The sequence below is a fragment of the Crocuta crocuta genome, unplaced genomic scaffold, assembly GCF_008692635.1.
Source record: "Crocuta crocuta isolate KB4526 unplaced genomic scaffold, BGI_CrCroc_1.0 scaffold586, whole genome shotgun sequence".
Classification (NCBI taxonomy): domain Eukaryota; kingdom Metazoa; phylum Chordata; class Mammalia; order Carnivora; family Hyaenidae; genus Crocuta; species Crocuta crocuta.
Window position 1 is genome coordinate 468733 of NW_027532407.1, and position 19164 is coordinate 487896.

The following is a 19164-nucleotide window of genomic DNA, read 5'->3' on the forward strand; positions in this document are numbered from 1 at the left end:
GTTTTGTTTTTTTTTTTTTTTTTTCAGATTAACTGGAAGTTTGTGCCTTTTGACCCCCCTCTACCCACTTCCTATACCTCTACCCTCTGCTTCTGGCCACCACCAGTCTAGGGGCCTGTTTTAACAAGCTTTCCAGGTCACTCCAATGAGTGCTGAAGTTCAAGAACCTCTGATTTAAAATGTCAAAATAAATACACGAATAAAACATTATATCCTTCAAACTTCGCAACGACCCTCTGAGGCTGGTGCTTCCATTTTGCCCATTTCGCAGATGAAGAAACAGATTCACAGAGAGGTATAATTACTTGTCCAAGGTTGTATACTTAGCAAGTGGTGAAATTCAAAACGGGCCCGTGGTCCTGACCCCTTCTGTTTGTAGACAGGGAGCAGAAGCCCTGAAGGGGCTTCCCTAGGGAGTGGAATTGCATCCACCTAACTTCAAATTACGTATATCTGACCCCTTGCACAATGCAGGTATGAGGGCCTCTGACCTCCCCCCGGTCAAAAATCACGTGTAACTTTCGTCTCCCCCAAGACTTAATAGCCTCCTGTTTACCGGAAGCCTTATTGATAACAAAGCAGAGGATGAACACATAGTTTGTATGTTGTATGCGTCATACCCTGTATACTTACAACAAAGGAGGCTAGAGAAGAGAAACTATGTTTGTAATAGGACTGTACTGTACTGAAAACATCTGTGCACCAGCTCAGTTCAAACCTATGTTGTTCAAGGGTCAAGTGTATTTATAAACATCTGTATGGGTATTTGTACTTATGAGCCAAAGTCCGCATGAGCACCGTGCAGCGTGACATGCCAGACACTGGAATAGGCGCTGCAGATCCAAAGATCCTGGTGGTTCCTGGAGCCCTGGGGGGAGACAGCCACACACATGACGGCCGTGGCGGGAGGAGAAGCTTGCAGAGCGCATCCAAGGAGGCAGGAAAGGCTCCAATGGCCCTGGGGTCAAAACTTTAAGGAGTTCTCTAAAACAAAGGAGCCAAATAGTTGAGATTGTTATGGGGCAGGCGGCTGACTGACCCCTCTCCAAAGTGCACTGAGGAATCTGAAAGAGCGTGGAGAAGAATTCAGCGGCTGGACAAGGGCCCCTACTTCTTGGGTGTCTACCAGACAGGAACGGACTTCTCTCAGCGTGTGCCCTTAGCACGCAGTCATCTAAAACCCACCCTGCCCCACTTTTGTCCATCACTGTTGTTGAATCATAAGCCTCTGCAGGCGAAACCTGGGGGGGGGTGGGGCTGGGCTGAGGGAGTGCTTTCAGGAATGCAATACTGTGGGGCAGCACCTGAGGGAGAAGGGAGAGCCAGGAAGCTCCTGATGCTGGGAAAGCCTTAGCTCCACCTGTAAGTGGCTGTGTGGCCTGAGGAAAGCCTCTATGTTTGAGGCCCAAGGCAAAGGGGGACGGACGATAGTCCTTTCTTTTCTATTTTGTTTACGTATTTATTTAAATAATCTGTACACCCAACGTGGGGCTTGAACCCATAACCCCCAGATCAAGAGTTGCACACTCTTCTAACTGAGCCAGCCAGGCGGCGCCCGTGAACTAGTCACTTCTAAATATCCTCTCTACCTCTGCAATCCTACAGAAGACACTTCAGCAAGCTTTTTCTGCAAAGACATAGTAAATATTTTTTGACCCTGCAATCACACATCTACCCTGTTAGATAAGGAGCCAACAAACCCAAGCAGTTTATGTCCTTAATAAATAGAAGTCCTCTCGCTTTGTGGCTACTCTTTCATGATCTGCCCCAGCACAGTTTTCCTTTGTTTGAGCACAGACACCAACTTGGGACTTCGTTCTCGGTTGCACATTACAGTCCAGAACAGGTCATCTCTGCCTTAAAGTGACTTTACAGACATCTCACTTTTCCTCGGATCTAGTTTGAAAGTGTCTTGGCTTTAGAAAGATTTTTTGGGGGTGCCTGGGTGGCAGAGTCGGTTAAGCGTCTGACTTCGGCTCAGGTCATGATCTCACGGTTCTTGGGTTCAAGCCCCGCATGGGGCTCTGTGATGAGAGCTCAGAGCCTGGAGCCTGCTCTGGATTCTGTGTCTCCTCTCTCTGCCCCTTCCCTGCTCATGCTCTGTCTCTCTCTCTCTATCAAAAATAAGCAAAAAAAATTTTTTTTAATTAAAAACGTTTTGTGGGGAAAAAATGTTTGCATGTGGATTCTTTCCAAAGTCGCTCAGACTTCCCCTCATAGGCTATTCCCCTCCTGCCCCATCCCTACCCACTACCACCCCCCACCCCTTCTCCTTACACTTAGCAGTGGCCTTCTTTCAGGCCCTACACCTGGGCTCATATCAAGATAGCAGGGTTTTACCTCTAGCTCCCAAAAGTTCTATCTTCCCTGAATGGCTGTGCTTCACGTAACACATACTACATTAGTTCTTGAAATCTAGCCTTTCACAGCTCCTTATTGGTCCGGAGGGTACGGCTTAATTTCTGGCTCTCATTTTGCTATCAGTAAAAAAAAAAAATTCATGTTACTATTGTAGCGGTATTACTTGGCTCAGTAGATATGTTTTCAGTGAGACTGAGAGATAGCAAAAAAGGTTCAACACTCAGATCTGGCAGGCTTTCAGAATCCTCTACTATCAGCTTTGGTATCCTGTGAAACAGAAAATTCTGTGCTCATTCTCGATTTGAAAGTTTTTACTAAAAAAATATTTTCTCGGGGTGCCTGGGTGGCTTAGTCAGTTGGTTGAACCACTGACTTTGGCTCAGGTCATGATCTCATGGTTCATGAGTTCGAGATCCATATCACAAACCCACGGTTCATGAGTCTGAGCTCCGCATTCGGCTCTGTGCTGACAGCTCGGAGCCTGGCGCCTGCTTTGGATTCTGTGTCTCCCTCTCTCTCTGCCTCTCGCCTGCTCATGCTCTCTCTCTCTCAAAAATAAATAAACATTAAAAAATGTTTTTAAATATTTTCTCTGGACATTTATTTCCTGAGAGCAAATAGGTACTTTTTTTTTTAATGAAAATAATGTTTCCAGCACTTAAAGCACTGGCAAATATAGTCATCAGTATGATTTTGAGGAGAAACAGAAAACCTGTCGAGTTGCTAAAGCAGTTATGGGGAATTTTTTTCTCATGGATGAACGATAGCGATGACGACCATAGACACAGAAAACATCTTAACAGTTGATAAAGTTCTTTTCCGACAGTAGGAACATAGAAGCCAAATTTCCCTTGGCAGAAATAAAAAAAAAAAAAATGTTTAGGTGAGATGTTCCTAAGAAGTAAATGGATTCAGAAAGAGGTTTTCAGGCAGAAGAAATGTGGATGATGACACCAATATGCCAGAAAGAGGGGTCGTGGTCTACAGAAGACCAGAAACCCCTCATATTTTACTCAGGTGCTTTGCGCACTGCCTGGTACTTAACAAGGGCCTGGTAAATGCTTGTGGGTGTTACGGTTTTAGTCAAGAAAACAGATGAGGATGTGACAGAGGACAGTGGTCAGGGAAGGTGCAGCCACTCTGAAAAGATTCCTGACCTGTCTCAAGTCTGCCACACCCCCGGGTGCATACCACCTACGCACTCTTAGGGTTGAAATGTGCAGTGCTGCCTGCAGACAGAACGTCCCCAGTGAGGCAGAAAGGGGGCACATGTGTGGAGGGATATGTGATCTACTGTTCTCTGCTCAGCTAAGGAGCCTTGGCATCCTGGTTGGGTCTCCTCAGATGCTTGCTCAGTTCAGACATTCAGGGGGAAAAAAAAAGGATCAAAGTCAATGGTATGATAAGGACTGCAGGGAGTTTGGAACGGGAATAGAACTGAGAGGACTGTCTGGTCAAGTCCTTTCACTATAGAATAGATGAGAAAACCAAGACTCAAGAGACGGAACTGACTTTCTGAAAGTCACCTGGCTAACTGACGGTCGAGCTGGGCTTAGAACCAGGATCTCTTCATGCTTCCTCGAAAGCACCTCCTCTGTTTGCTGTTTTCAACATCTCAGATGAGGAGGCTGCCATTTCCTATCACAAACGTAGAGAGCAAATCTGCATGGTAATTCTAACCTTTCCAGCCTCCAGGGTGAAGTAATATTAACATGAGGATCGTAATACCACCTACTGCAAGATTCTCAATCGGAGTATATTCTGTGTGTGCTGCTGGGAAGAGGAAGGCATATTAGAGCAAAGTCCATTGAGATCATGGCGTCTTCAAAAACCCCAACATTTGGAACATGCCTTGCAGCTTTTAGGTTCCAAGCCAATTTCCAAGACCACCCTCAATTCCATCTATGGTCTTTGATCAACAGCCGTTAGTTGTACTGAGGTCTTCGATATGCTTAGACCCTGGGGTGATGCTCCCCAGGGAGGTAGGAAAGGAGAACAGTAAACGGCCTCTGTTTCTGTTTAGTATAATATCTTACTAGGAGAAAAAACTAAAGCCCCCAAACCTGATGCACATAAAATAACTAGAAAGGAATTAGATATTCAAGGGGATAGTGACAGTGTTCATAAGTGGTGCAGAAGGCAGGAGAGGGGGACAGGGGTGTGAGTTACACTGGGAAGAAGTGTGACAGAGGCCAGGTTCTGGTTCCGGTGCGTGGTGGAGGGAAATACCTGAGGCAAGGGATGTGGCGTAGGCGCCAGCGCTGGGCGGGGAGGAGAGGGTAGTGCTAGAGGCAAAGGCTTCATTTTCTAACCGGACAGCAGCATTTATATTCTGTGTGAAGCCAACACATAATAACACTTCAACTCCACCTGTAAGCTATAAATTTATAGCTATAATGTCCTTCTCTGATCATTTTCACCATTCATAAAAGAACACATACACACGATGACAGAGAACAGTCTGGACAATGAGAATGAGCCAAGCGTCTTGGGTTCTGATCTGCTCCCAGATTGCTGAATGGCCAAGGCCTGTTGCGTCTGCTCTAGAACCTCTGTTTCCTCCTCTGTGAAATGAGAGGGTTTGAGCCAATGGGTCTCTGACATTCTACAAGTTCTACTTTCCAGTCCTGCTCATTATATTTATGGCACGTATCCTCAAATTAATGTTAATAAACCCTTCTCCGCTGCCGTCTGCTTCCCCAGTTGCCTCTCTGCCACATTGCTCCCTTCCTTCTCTTCTCTCTTACTGGGACGCTTGTTGGGGAGGTAGCAGAGTGGGAATATCATGGAGTGTTTAAATTTTCATTAGATGTGTGTGTGTTGTAACAAGGCGTGCACAATTGATCATCTTGGCATGCATATTAATAATTGAATGCTGTGGTACATGCTTCCTGAACTTTATAAACAGCTCCTCTCTGAGCTCTGAAATGACAAGCTTTGCTCGTAACTGAAAAACTGAAAGCGGGCAGGCCGGTGCAATATACGTTTCTGAAGGGCAAAGAAGATCAAAACCCAAAAGCCTCTCAGTCAGGAAAACTGGGGAGGTTTCTGCCAAATACGTTAACAAATGACATAAACATGAGTCAAGGATGACATAAGGGTAAAATGACATGAGTGAAATGAGTCACCTGTGCTGACGTTTTTTTCTCTCTTCTTTTCTATATCTAGCAGATGAGATCTCCCCAGGTGGCCCGGAAAGGAAGAGAGAGCCCCAGCTGCCATGCTGTAGATGCCATAGATGGCATCCTCAGCTAACATCTTGCATAACTGTGCATCCATGGTCAGAAGTGAGAAAGGACCCCAAACAGAAGTGAATGGATGCTGAACTCCCCAAATGCTTGGTTGGGTCAGGTGCTGCCCCCTGATGCTTGAAGCCATGGCTCAACGCCTACTTGATTAGTTTTAATAGCTGGTCCTACGGCGAAGGCCAGAGATAGGAGAAATGTTAGAACTTGAACAAATGTCTGCAGAACGGCTATCAACAGGGCTAGGAGGTAACTCCTGGACCTCGATGGAAACCTTGAAATAATCACAATGGTCTCTCCATGTTATTACTCATGGCTCTTGATTTCTTTTCCCATTTGAGCCACTGCTATCTGCTCAAATATGAAAACAAGGACAAATATGACAAGCAAAGCAAGGAGATGGGTGCATCTAATCCAGTTTAATGGACTAACACTTAATGGAATTTCCCTTTTCCTGTCTCCAGTAAAATCTATATAGGGACCCAACCCTTTGCCATGCTTGGAGCTTTGCAAGAATGTGCCTGAACTTCCCCCGGAAGTTGTTAAATGAGCCCTTCCTCAGGACACAAGGCCAGCCCCACCTGCTGTGACAAGCTAGTTCATCAATATATCTGTTTTCATATGGCCTCAGAACAGTTCCCTGACCCTGGTGGCTTTCCAACAGAGAGGCCCCCATGCAATGCCGTGGAGAAGAGCACTGGCACCGTGGAGATCTTTTATGTGGGAGGGTGCACTCACAGTGACTGCCAAACAACTAGATTTCCAGCTACTTTGGAGAAAAAGCGGAGATGCCATTCCTGACTTTTAGTGCTAAACAATCGTGATCTAATTCTAAATGGGAAAGCCAGAATATGATTCCTGAGATGTTTTCTGGAAGCATTTGTGCAGGTAAACAGGAAATGCCTGGTTCTGCTTTTGGAAAATGCAAGCAAGCGTGTCGATCATTGTGGACTTCAGCAGTTATTATGTTAGAAGCAGCCTAACTTCAACACACCACACTGAACTGAGTGGGGCTAAGTAGAGATAAGATGGTGGAGACAGACAAACATAACTGCCCCAGACCTGAAACGAGATGTATTTAAAATGCAAAGGGTGATGAAATGTGCATACATCCAGCAGCTTAGCCACATTACTGCTACTATCTGCGTGAGGAATGGTAGGCTTTGGTTCCCCTTTGCATCTGGTGTGGTCATCGTTGCAAAAGCACATGGGAAAGAATGGAAAATTCTGAGGTTGTTCACTGGGACATGCAATCTTCCCGTTCTACCCTAAAGACTTAATTCCAGCTCAGGCTCACCTTTAAGGTCTCTCCCATCTTCTACGAGTCCTGACGGGTCTTAGCTACCAGGGCACACAAAGGTCCCTCAGGTCCTCCATGGCTGGGATGTGCGCCACGGAGCCAGCACTGTGGGCCGGTAACATCAGCTGGGACTTCTCACAGTCTCTGCTGGCTGCTTATTTCAGCAGAAGTATTTCTTTCCCCAGAATCAAAGTACGGGGCCGAGGGTAGGGGGCTGGCTCTCACAGGCAGGTTGTGGGACAGTTACAACTGAGGAGTGCCAACATGAAGTTTTCTAATGACTCTTCCATGCTGGCCCTCCTCATACCCCCTAGCCTGCTACCAGGGGTCTGGTAAAGTACGGCAGTGCCCAGTGAAAGCACAGCTACTGGGCTTCTCGATCTGTGTGATTATGCCTGCGGAGTCGAGGCCCGAGACCCCTGGACGGTGCTGCTACCAGTGCCAAACTACTCTCCGAGGTCCCCGGGAGCTTCTGGACTGTTTCAGGCTTCCTTCCTGCTGCCCTTCCCATTACTCACTCACTCACTCACTCATCGTCCTGTTTCTATGTTCCAGACGCTTGGAATGTGTGGAAGACTAATCAGCAAAAGCAGACAAATCATCACACCGCTGCACATTTTGGTAAATGCTCTGGAGGACCTTGAACTCGTAGTGGGTGGTTAGCCTGCTGGGGGGCGGGGTGTAAGAAGGCCTCTCTGAAGGGTGGGCTTCCAGCCAAGACCTAAAGGATGGAAAGGATTCATGCATGTGGAGTGGGAGGAAGTGCGAGAGGGACAGAGGTGCAAAGGGTCTGGGGTGGGAGTTGGCTATGACGGGCTCAGCAGGAGGGAGGCCCAAGGGGAGGACATGCCGTGAGTCAAGGGAAGACGGAGCTAAAGAGGCAGGTATGGAGAGAGCGCCTGAGGCTGCGGAGAGTGAATATTATTATAAGCGCGATGGGAAACGACTCAAGGGATTGAAGTGGGGAAGACATGATGTGAATTATATTAGGCGACGTGTGAAAAATAGATTGAACAGGAGTAAAAGTGGAAAGGGAGGGACCGTGCATGGCAGAAACGGCACAATGCCTCGGGGCAGCCAGCCTCCCCTCCTTCTTTACCATGAGACTTCTGGTTTTATTCAGGGGAGCTATGGGCCCAGTCAGAAAAGCCTATTTCCCATTTTCCTTGCCGCTGGGCACCAACGCACGTAATACTTCTGCACAATGAGACCGAAACTGAAGTCTGTTGGGGGTCTTTGGACAAGTTCTGCTGTCTTGCTCTACAGGTACAATCCTGTCCTCTTTCTTTATTCCCCCCCTTCTTTTTATCTTACGTGATTTGAGCCTGTGAGAAAAGATACAATGGCGAGAGCGAGAGCAGCCACTTGGGACCGGCACCCAGGAAAAGCTGATGGCATCATAGGATCCTCAGGCCTGACGATTCTGCCAGCACCCACCACCAACCACCTAGATCGGGATTTTACCATAGGAAAAGAAAAAAAAAGCCCCTCGTTTGTTTACGATAAAGTTAGGTAGGATTTCCTGTTCCTCACAGGTGGACACTGTCTCTAAACGACACACCAGGCCACAGCAGGCGGGCCGCAGTTGAATGCTGGCAGTGAAAGTGAAGAAAAGTGGGTCCTTTCTGAATGTTGAAACAATGGGATTTCCTGGTGGCCTGGATATGGGCTTTGGTAAGAGGTGGTGAGAGGTAACTGCGGTAAAAATTAACTTACAGGATTGTAGTCTGAGAATGTATTAAAATGGGAAGGCAAAGCCCCCAAAAGAAAAGGGTTTGAAGATTTAAAGTAAGAGTTCCAGGAGCGGCTGGGTGGCTCAGTCGGTTAAGCATCCGATTCTCGATCTCCGCTCAGGTCATGGTCTCATGGTTTCGTGAGCTCGAGCCCCACATCGGCTCTGTGCTGACAGCATGGAGCCTGCCTGGTATTCTCTCTCTCCTGTCTCTCTGCCCCTCCCACACTGGTGCTCTGCCCCCCCCCCAATAAATAAACATTAAAAAAATAAGAATTCTATTTTTGATACCTCATAGTGGAGGTGCCAAAGAGGAATCTATGATGGTACTCTCCACTCCTCGGTGTCCATGAGGTGGATTTCCTTCCAAAATACCTGGTCCCGNGGAGCACGCCAGCCTGCCTGTCCCCTCCTCCTTTCCCGCACATCCCCTGCTCCTCCCCCCTTCTTCCCCCTCTTCTCCTCCTTCTTCCTCCTCCCCCCTCTTCTTCCTCCTCCCCCCTCTTCTTCCTCCTCCCCCTTCCCTTCCTTCCCTCCTCCACTTCTCCACCTCTCCTCCTCCTCCCAGCTGTGCACTGTGGGCAGAGGTCTTTCAGGCCTGTTTGTGGCCAGATGCTCGCTCACCCAGGGGTCCCAGAGTAGGAAGCCCATTGTTGCAGCAGACCTCAACCTCATGTTCCAATTCGGCCTGATTTATCAGGAATAAAATGCTAATGCCTGGACCCCCCCCCCACGACCCCCCAGCCTAGGCCAGCTTACCCCTGTATGATGCTAGGCACGCGGCGTGGCGTTCTCTCACCAACAGGATCTGGGCCTCTTTAAAAGATGCTTTTTTCAATGGGTATTGCCAACGAATACTAAATTTCTCCCCTATTCTAGTGTGTGACTCTCTTCCTACCTTCATTGTTAGGGTCCGGGGTTGAGTCTTCACTGCCAGGTGGGACAGTGAAGTCACGGGAATGAAAATCTATTATAACATTGATGCTAGTGACCAAAAAGTACCCAGTAATATCCCAGTGTTCAGACACTTGGTTTGCCATCACCTTGTAGGGACCGTAGCATTAAGAGTCAGTGGCCTTTCCCTCTCTTCCTTTTCTCCATTACCAATCCAGCCTTACCTCCCCTCCACCCACTAACCCATTCTGTGCTTCCCTCCTTTTAATGGGGGGATCAATATTAGTGTTCTTTATCTTATCCCTAGTAGCCCTAACTTCAGAACTGCTGGATGTACATGGCCCTGTGAAAGGTCATCCCTCAGAGTAGGAATCATGAGGACGTGGTCTGAGAACAGTCTGATGAGACAGCACCTGTTCTTTCCTATTCCTTTTCTATAAAGAAAGGTGTCCCAGGTTGGTCTCACGTTGGATATTTGGTCACTTATCAGAGTTCATATTTGAGAATTTCTTACGTATTTTATGCCACTGCAGAAGAGGTCTTTTGACCACGGACTGCAGAAGAGGTCTTTTGACCACGGAGTCACATAAAACCCTTTTCCACTTGAGAGCCTGGCTTTTCACACCCCTCTGTCTTCTCATCCTAACAGATACATTATCCCTTGGGTTGGCACTCTTGAAAGAGGCGATTGACGTTTTGGCACATTATATCATTGAAAATAATACTTATTATCAGAATGAATATGTAAATCACAGATGTCCCCGTCCCATAGCACCTTGCACCTGGTATGGAATGGAGCACGGCATTGTTACAGTGTCATTCGGTGGCTTTTACCAAGCAAGGGAACATGAGCAACTGTAATGCATTATGCCACCGTGACGTTAACTACAGACACAGACAGAGTGCCCATAAAAAAATATACGCCCTTTTTTTTGAATAGAGCCCTGGGTAATTACCCTGACTATTGTTCTATGAGCAAGCCCATTTACACCCCTTCATCAATTTAGGATCTGGACATGAAAAATCACCAGCATTAAGCGGTTAAGGCAATCTGCTTTTCAGATGAGGAAAGGACAAAAAAATAAGATGGCAGAAAATCCTCTACTCCTGAGTGGCCCATGTCGATAGTCAAAGCTCACCTCAAATAAAGGATCCTGAGGAGTTTTTCTGATGATACCTTCATCCCAAACAGAGCTCAAGGACAATGTATTTGGGGTCTGCTTCCCACTGTCCCAGCACTGAGAGGACTGCAGGTCTGTGGGGACAGCCCATGGGTAAAGGGTGGCTGCCCTGCAGGTGTGTCGCGTGGGTCCAGCAGGCACAGATGCATCTGGGGCCCTGCCCTGGTGGCCGGGTGGGGTGCTCTGAGGAAAAGCTACAGAAATGTTGCTCACCTTGAGAAGTAAGCTCTCAGGGCAGGGTCCGAGTTCCTCCAAGTTGCCACAGAACATGAACTAGGTTATGAGGTTTGCCACTCGATATGGAGTAAAATGGGAAATTATTGATCTACTTACCCCCAAATGAAAACAAAAATTAAGTGCATACAAACAAAAAGGCAAAACCACAACAAAACAGATGGCCCCCAAAATTTTACTTACATTGTGTGAGGATTCCAGTTAAGGCATTTTTAAAATTCTCCTTGGCTTCTTCCATCTCTTGCTCATGGGTGGCTTTTTCATTCATCAGCCGGCGGACATGGCTGTTGGCTGACTGCACCATGGAATAGAATTGGTTTGCAGAACGCCGATTCACTTCCCCTCGTTCGATCCAGGAAAGTAGCACGGTGATAGCCTCTGAAAACTTGCTATCATCTGGAAATGGAAAACCACCAAGTACAAATCATGCGAAGGCAGGAAAATGTACTTTACTTTGGTTCTTTCCAAAAGACAGAACACGTATCATCTTAATGGATATGGTTTTGGAACTGGACAAATTAGCTTTCCTAAGACTAACTGAGCTAGCATTTCTTAGCCTTGCCTTTCACATCTAACCTGATGGTGCCATAGAGCCATCCAAGAAATACATGGTGGCTCACTCTCTCCTCTACCAACCTGGTGAGCTTTAGTTTTAGATCTGTTCTGGGCATTCTTGGTAACATGGTACACCAAATCTTGATTTCTGTTTTTCAAGAATAGCTAAAACAACAACAACAACAACAAACAAACTGTCAATAACCTATTTGGTCTCTACTTAATTTTTCAAAATTCTTTTATCAGATAGATTATACCTTGAAACTACTCATCTGACTTAGAATCAGCTGAGTTGGTGGCAAAATATGGATGACAGATTAAACTATTTTAAAACTGGATGTAATGGAAGATATTTTCCCAAAGTGGTTGTAGGAATTAGTCAATTCTTTTTCTACTAGAGTTCAAAAGAAACTTAATTTTACATTTAATATAACACATTTGATTAAGCTGAAAAATAAAATATTTCCTTGTTTTCAACAAAAGAGGTCTTGTTTCCTGAGTGGTCATGTTCTCTGTGGAACCATTTGGAACCCAAATAGAGTCTACTTGAACTTGGTATGAGGTGTGTGTGTTGCAGATGGGATGGGGTGCACAGACTGGGCAATGATGTTCCACCTGTAAATAAATGATTAAGTTTATTTGAAAGAAAACAAATAAACTTGCCTGATTGGGAATAGTTACTGGAACAGACCTGTGCTGTATGGCTTACAAGCAGAAAAAAAGCAAGTTTGAAGGTAATTAAGCTAATTAGAACAGGAAGTTGTATGTCAATTATCACAACATTAATCGATCCTACTGCTGAAGGCTCACTGCATACTTCCCAGACAAACTTGAGGGGAGAAGTCTTCCACTTGTATTTTTCTACCCATGGAAAATATGACTTAAGAAAAATATCCTACATTTTTCAAGAAAACTAGGTAGACTCTGAATTCTCAAAATCGGGAGCAAAATTAAACCGGAAGATTCAGATTCTTACTAATTTATTTGATAAATACTGAGTGTCCACTATGTTCCCTCTCTTGGAGGAACATCAAAAACATCCTTATGTATTGTGTGCATATGTTTGTGCGTGCATATGTTTTCTATATTATATATTGTTTATATATGCGCATACACATATACATATCTACACCCCAGATGATTGGACAGAGCACAGTTCATATTTGGTACAGGAGTTTTATTTTATCTTATTCACCAGATGTTTTTTAATTGACCACTGCTGTTGGTATGTTATCCAGCATACAAAACCTTCGTTCATGGGGCGCTTCGTGAATTTCACAGTGCACTGTAGAAATACCTTGAGTACCTTTTCCGGCAGAGTCCCCCTCCCAGACACAACTTCCTTGCTGTGGCTGTTGCTTGCCCAGAGGTATGCACATGGAACCAACACAGGGTGAGCCTGACCCAGTGTGTGTGGAGTGTGCTCTGCCTTCTCCAGGGTGGAAGTACCTAGCAAACACTACTCATCAGCACCCACACAGGCCCTCTCCCACTGAGGCAGACGCAGTTTGGGGTTGGGGATCAAAGCCTTTTTTTTTTTTAGCGAAAACCTGCCCCCTCTGCTCTCACACCTTCGCCAGAGGAGAGAGCTGGCCCGCAGAACGCCCACAGGGCACCCTGCGAGGGAGCGATGCCTTTCCACAAAAATCTCAATACACTGGCATAGAACGCTCGCGTGCAGTCTCACAGCTGGCTCATCCAATTTTGTTAACTCCGGAATTTCAGTCTGAGCTCAACCCTCGGTGAACTCCAGCTGCACTGGTTTCTTATCTCATTTCATGGACCAGAGCGGCTTGTGTAAGATAAAATCCATCATACAACTTAACATTACGTTCAGCCCATGGAGAGGCCCATAATTTAGCATTATGTTTGCGAGAGGCCCACTGTGACTGTTACAGTCAGAATAAATTTTGCCTCCCGCGCACACTCGCTACCTCTCCCCCCGCCAATATATGTTAGGAGAATGGACCTCCCAACAGACAGCATGAATAAACCTAACACTTATAAGAAATCTTTTTTCCCCCTCTTAAAAATAACAACAACAAAAAAGAAAACACTGACTTCATGTACCATTTTCCCCCTTTCCTGGGACTTTCATCTCTGCATAACACAGAGGAAAAAAAAACCTCTAAGATTTTGCTGTCAAGCTTACAAGGAGATAGAACAACGCTGTTCGATCTGTCTTTCACTCCTATCACTGGCTGTTCTTCCTTCTCTTGCTTGTGGTAACTCAGTTCATAAACACTAATTTTCTGTCAGGGAGAACACATTTAAAATTTAAAAATGCATGTTTACTCAAATGACCTGAAAACCAAAGTTTATTGTTCTTCATGCCTAGATGGAGGGCATAAGTTCACTAGCAGATCATAGTTAATTGATAGTTTTCAGAAAGGGAAACAGCAGTTTTGGGATTAAGCAATTGAAAACATACAATTTAAAAAGTAAGCAGGTAAGAGACTTGCTCACATTTTCAACAGGTGTTAAAAAATATGTAGCACAAGGAAACAGTAGGCAGAATTCCATAGACTTAGCTTAAAAGATGTATATAGTTTGAGAACTCCCAATTTCATCCTCATTTCTAAACTTTTGAAAACTCCCAGGCCAATATTTGATTGACGTAGTGATATGCAAATTAAATGCGAAAACATTAGTTAAGGCACAATTGGTAAGTTCGGTCAATATCTGTTGCTACGTAAGAAGTGACTTTATATTAATTAAGACTAACTCAGCAACTCACTCTGAATGACTATAGAAGTGTATTGGGAGCGGTCATTTTCAATATCCAACTGTAAATTCAATTTTGGATTCAGTGGAAAGATCACTGAGAAAACAGAAAACAATATAAACTAATTTCAACAGGATTTAGATTGCAGCATTATTAAAGCCATTCATGTGAAAAGAAATTAACACTGCTCATAAAAATCACATGAAAGATGCATTTACAAAAATTCCAAATACTTTCTGTGAACATGCTTAGGTGTAACTCTGAACACGGGTGCAGTTTAGAAACTAGAATGTGCAGATGTGCTTTTCCCACAGCCAGAATTGGGAAAATTGCTGTATTAAGGGGGGACTATGGACCATTTGCTCATTAAAATTGTGCGGTGTTGGGGGTAGAGGGGAGATGGGCATGGAGGAAGGCACTTGTGGGGATGAGCACTGGGTATTATATGGAAACCAACTTGACAATAAACTATTTGTAAAAATAAAATAAAAGAAAAATTGTGCAGTGTTTTCTAATCAGGGTCTTTACCACATCACACCTGGGTTACAGCACATGTTTGCTCCATGGCTTTTCTTAACCTGGATTTTCCCCTTCATCCCCTATTCCCTTGTCATTCTCCTCTTTGGTAAGCACCATGGCCATGCTTCCCCGCCTTTCCATGCTCTGTACACTCGTCCCAGGGGCCTTCACGTTACTGCACACCTAGCTGACTGTTGTCACCCTCAGGATTCAGCCTCAGTGTCTTTCATAAAACCAGCTTTTCTGTAACCCCTACATGAACTGGGTGTCCATTTGCTCTCTTTTCACAATTTCCTCTATATCCTTCGACTAAAACATTAGTCACTCGAAATAGTTAATTGTTGGATTATGGATCTGTCTCCAGTTTTGAAAGGTAAACATGAGAATAAAAGTTTTAAAACATATTTCAATCGTCTGGTCACTCTGAGGTTTTCATATTTCAATCTTCTGGTCACTCTGAGGTTTTCTTTTTGCAATTTATCTATATTTGATTACACCATTTCTAATACACTTGCAGTGATTAGCGCTAGAGAGCCACAAATTCAATGGTCAGAGGCTGGGAAACATCAGTTGGTAATCAAGATTTTTTTAAAGTTTATTTATTTTGAGAGAGAGTGCACTGTCAGTGCAGAGCCAGGTGCAGGGTTCGAAATCTTGAACTATGAGATCATGACCTGAGCCGAAGTCGCACGCTAAACTGACTGAGCCACCCAGGTGCCCCAGTAATAAACATTTTCATTTCATGTTAAAGAGTATTTTCACATTGTCTCCCAGAGATAAATGTTCTCCTGGCACTTAGGCTAGCTGGTCCTTTTATCCTTCAGGCCTCTGAGGTCATTCTCACTGGCAATGAAAAGTTAAGAATGATGTCAGGTAATCACAGAGAAGCAGAGCTTTCTGCAGAAAGGCACTAGCCAGCTTGTCAAATGACTCAAAACTCTTTTTGAAAGTATTTTTAATTCTGGGAAGATAATGAGTGTTTTTAATTTTGTGAGGAATAAACAGCATTCTAATGATTATCATCCCTTTACTGTCACTACCTGAATCCATACCCACCTCCTTTTGTTTCTGGCTGCTTCAGATTTGATCAGCCTCCCTCCTTATCCCTCTCTTCCATGCTTACTGAGCACCTGTTACATAGGAGGCACTTAAAAAACCGCATATGGGATAAATATTTGCTATTCAAAGATGAAGCTTGAGCCTCATTTGGGAGCTCCTTGAAAATGTAGACTCACCCTGAGTCAGGCTTCCTGACTCAGAATCTCTTACTCCAAGTGACTCAAATACACATTAAAGTTTTGGAAGCACTGGAAGAAATCAGTCAATGAAAACCAGGGAAGCTGGCTGGGAGCTCATCTAAGTTAAAAGATCACGAGACCTTGAAATGGAAAGTAGCAGCTGAGGTAGTGGAGGTTATTGAAAAGATCTCATGTGATTCTTATGAGCTCTATGAATCCCTGTCCCTAACCTTCCTGTCCCTATTTAAAGAGTAGCTGCTTAAACATCTGTCATCCCTGTCCCAGAAAAAAAACAACAGGGGGGTGGGGAGTGCCAAAGACATGGAAATCGACATAGAGACTACTGCAGGTCCCTTCAGTGGAACCCTGGGCATGGCCTAGAAGACCCCCTCCATCGTTCCCCCCTCCCCCCACCCAGCCCCTGGAACTTTCTGATTCTACAGGGGAGTGAATCTTTAATTGTCTGTGACTAGGCTGTCTTACAACCCTTTAGGGACAGGGTTGTAAAAAGTATGGAGAGGTGATAACAGTGCAAATAATTCATAACAACACAGATGAATTTTCATCCAGTAGAAAACACCAATCATTATAAAGTGCATTTTCTTTTGAACCAGTATTAATGCCTTACTGCTTCTCTCATTAATGAATGAGTTAAACAAAATCACTGGCACATGTCCATTTGATATTTGGAAGCCACGTTTCCACTGCCAGAGCCTACTTTAGCCACCCTTGAACTGCAGCTCCTCAAACGCCAGGTCCAGGCTATCATTGTATGTGAAACTCCAGGGCCAGGACACAGGGCCCAGGACCCGGCAGGTGGGCACATGGTGAACTCCAATCAAACTGACAAACAGATAATCAAGAGAAAAAAAGGACTCAAATTGGGAAGGAGTTTTTTTCTTCCCCTTTGTGTGCAGAGGGAGATCTGGCCTTGATTTTCAGAACAATAGGTAGGATGAGAGCCAGGCCATGAGCACCGAATATGAAAACTTCGGCGGGCTGTAGTACCCTTATTTATGGCTAGGTGTATAAAAGAATAACAGGAGAAGAGGTCAATATTTGAATAAAGTGTCCCAAGAATGAGATAAAAGGAAGATGTTCTACAACACAGTTTTTTCCCCTCCAAAAATGGGGATACACACACATTTACAGACCCACAGTGAGTGCTATCACTGATTTCTGGCTTCTATGATAGTTGGAAATAGCTTACAGTGTAGAGACACGTAGTGATCCAAGCATAATGGGGATTCCAGGATGGCCCAAGCAATGCTACTACAACATTCCTAAAATGTCACTCTGTGTCCCTCAACACTGGACATCTCTAAGCAAGTCTCCATTCTTCTGGCTGCTCAATTAACCATTAAAAGGGGTGTTACCTTATCTATCCTCCAAATCACAGAGAGCAGCAAAGGCGGTACAAATGGTTAATGTACCCTTCTCTCTTCCACACGCACACACACACACAAACACACACACACACACAATCTCCCCCAACTACTCAATAGCTGTAAAAATGAAAAAATGAAGGGCGGTTGGCAATATGAAAATGCACCTGCATTATTCCTGCTTTGGGGTCATGCCAAATGTTTCTAGACGAAACAGCCTGTCTTGCCAATGTGAAGGTCAATAACGCCTAAGGAAGTGATTCTCCAACAGCCTCCTGTGCTTATTTCCCTTGCCCTAAGAAGGAAGCCTGGCTTTTAGCTAATGGAACTTCCACTTGGCTTACAGCATTATTGATTTTTACTTTCTTGGAACCATAAATATTGACAACCATTGCAGCAGAATGCCGGCGGCCCTCCCCCCACCCCCTCTCCCTCTGGCAAGCTGACACGGGGCCATTCTGTATGCAAATCAGAGTCTAGCCCTCCAGAAATTATGAATGCGGATCCCAGGAGAACTGAATTCATGATGACACATCAGGGGATCCCAAGGGCACTGCTTCAAAGCTTTGTCAAAACTTCACCTGATGGCACAGACAAACTCTTCATTTCATCGCATAATGAAAGATAATGCGAAGCTTTCCAAAGGGGAAAAAAGTACACAAAAACTTTTAAGTGCTCTTGCCAGGAGAAATCTCCAGTGAATTAGGATATCATCTTTCTCACCGTCTAATCAATCTCTTCCTTCCACAGTCCAAACACAGGGTTCCTCCGGGGTGGATGGTCTGTGTTAGACACACTGAAATTCATTATCTCATCTGCCTGGTGCTACTGTTTCCAATAAAGTGTAATTATGGTGTTATTGAGCTCCTGCTCACTTTCTCAAAGCCATGCTATAAACTTTGGGTCTGTGAGCAGTTACTTCCCAGTCAGTCTTCATTAAGTTGAATTGTTTCAGAACAATGTCTATGTAATCAGCAGGGTGCCCGCTAATTGTCTTTTTAGAATTTGTATTAACGCAACAGACGCTGTCTTAGACACTACACAATTAGAACTGGATGCTTCCTCCGCCTTCAAGAAAGCCCAGTTGGCCACTGAATCCGGGGTTAGCTGGTCTCAGAAGATTCGCCCCCTCACCCTGTCATTGTCCAGCTGGGTCCCCTGTCACTCCTGGGATGGCACGCTGCACTTCTCACACACGACGGTGGGAAGTACACGGTGCTTTGAAATTGCCTCTATCACTCCAGAAGCCTAAACTCTGTGAAGTAGAGGCCTGCATGCTGTGGTCTTCCCTGTGGTGCTTAGCACAGTCCCAGATAGATGGTAAAGAACCCCTCAAGTGGGATGATGGTTGCGCGCACACTTCCCATCACGCCCGGTGGCGCTACTGGCCAGAAATGCAACATGCTCAGAGATCCAAATAGCTGAGGAAGAGAGAAAGGAATTACGCATTTACTATGTGCATTGTTTTAACACTGGGCAAGATGTGGCGGAGGGCCTTGGGTCCTATATCCACTTGGCTTGTACAGATCTTGCTAGATAAAGCTGATTTTCAGAAAGAAAACTGCACGAATAAACAGGTACAATGCAAAATGGGGGGAAATGTTTGTAATAAACCTAAGATAGCATGATTTCTCAGTGGAGGGGAAAAAAAATCAAATCCAATTAGGTAGTTTCAGATTGCATTTCCATTTTCTTTCTTACCCAAGCTTCTGTACCTTGGGTTTTGACTGCTTTTTTTTTTTTTTTTTTTTTTTTTTTTTTTTTTTTTTTTTCTTTATTTTTTCTCTCTGGTCTT

At 44.9% G+C, this 19164-nt stretch overlaps 1 protein-coding gene across 1 annotated transcript in view; it reads right to left on the reverse strand.

The window, feature by feature from the left end:
* Positions 1-19164, reverse strand: part of ENOX1 (ecto-NOX disulfide-thiol exchanger 1) — a 418486-nt gene that overhangs the window by 127561 nt on the left and 271761 nt on the right. Inside the window, 1 exon segment of the mRNA XM_077778774.1 lies at positions 11131-11343. Within this exon segment, the coding sequence (XP_077634900.1) occupies positions 11131-11343 (213 nt within the window).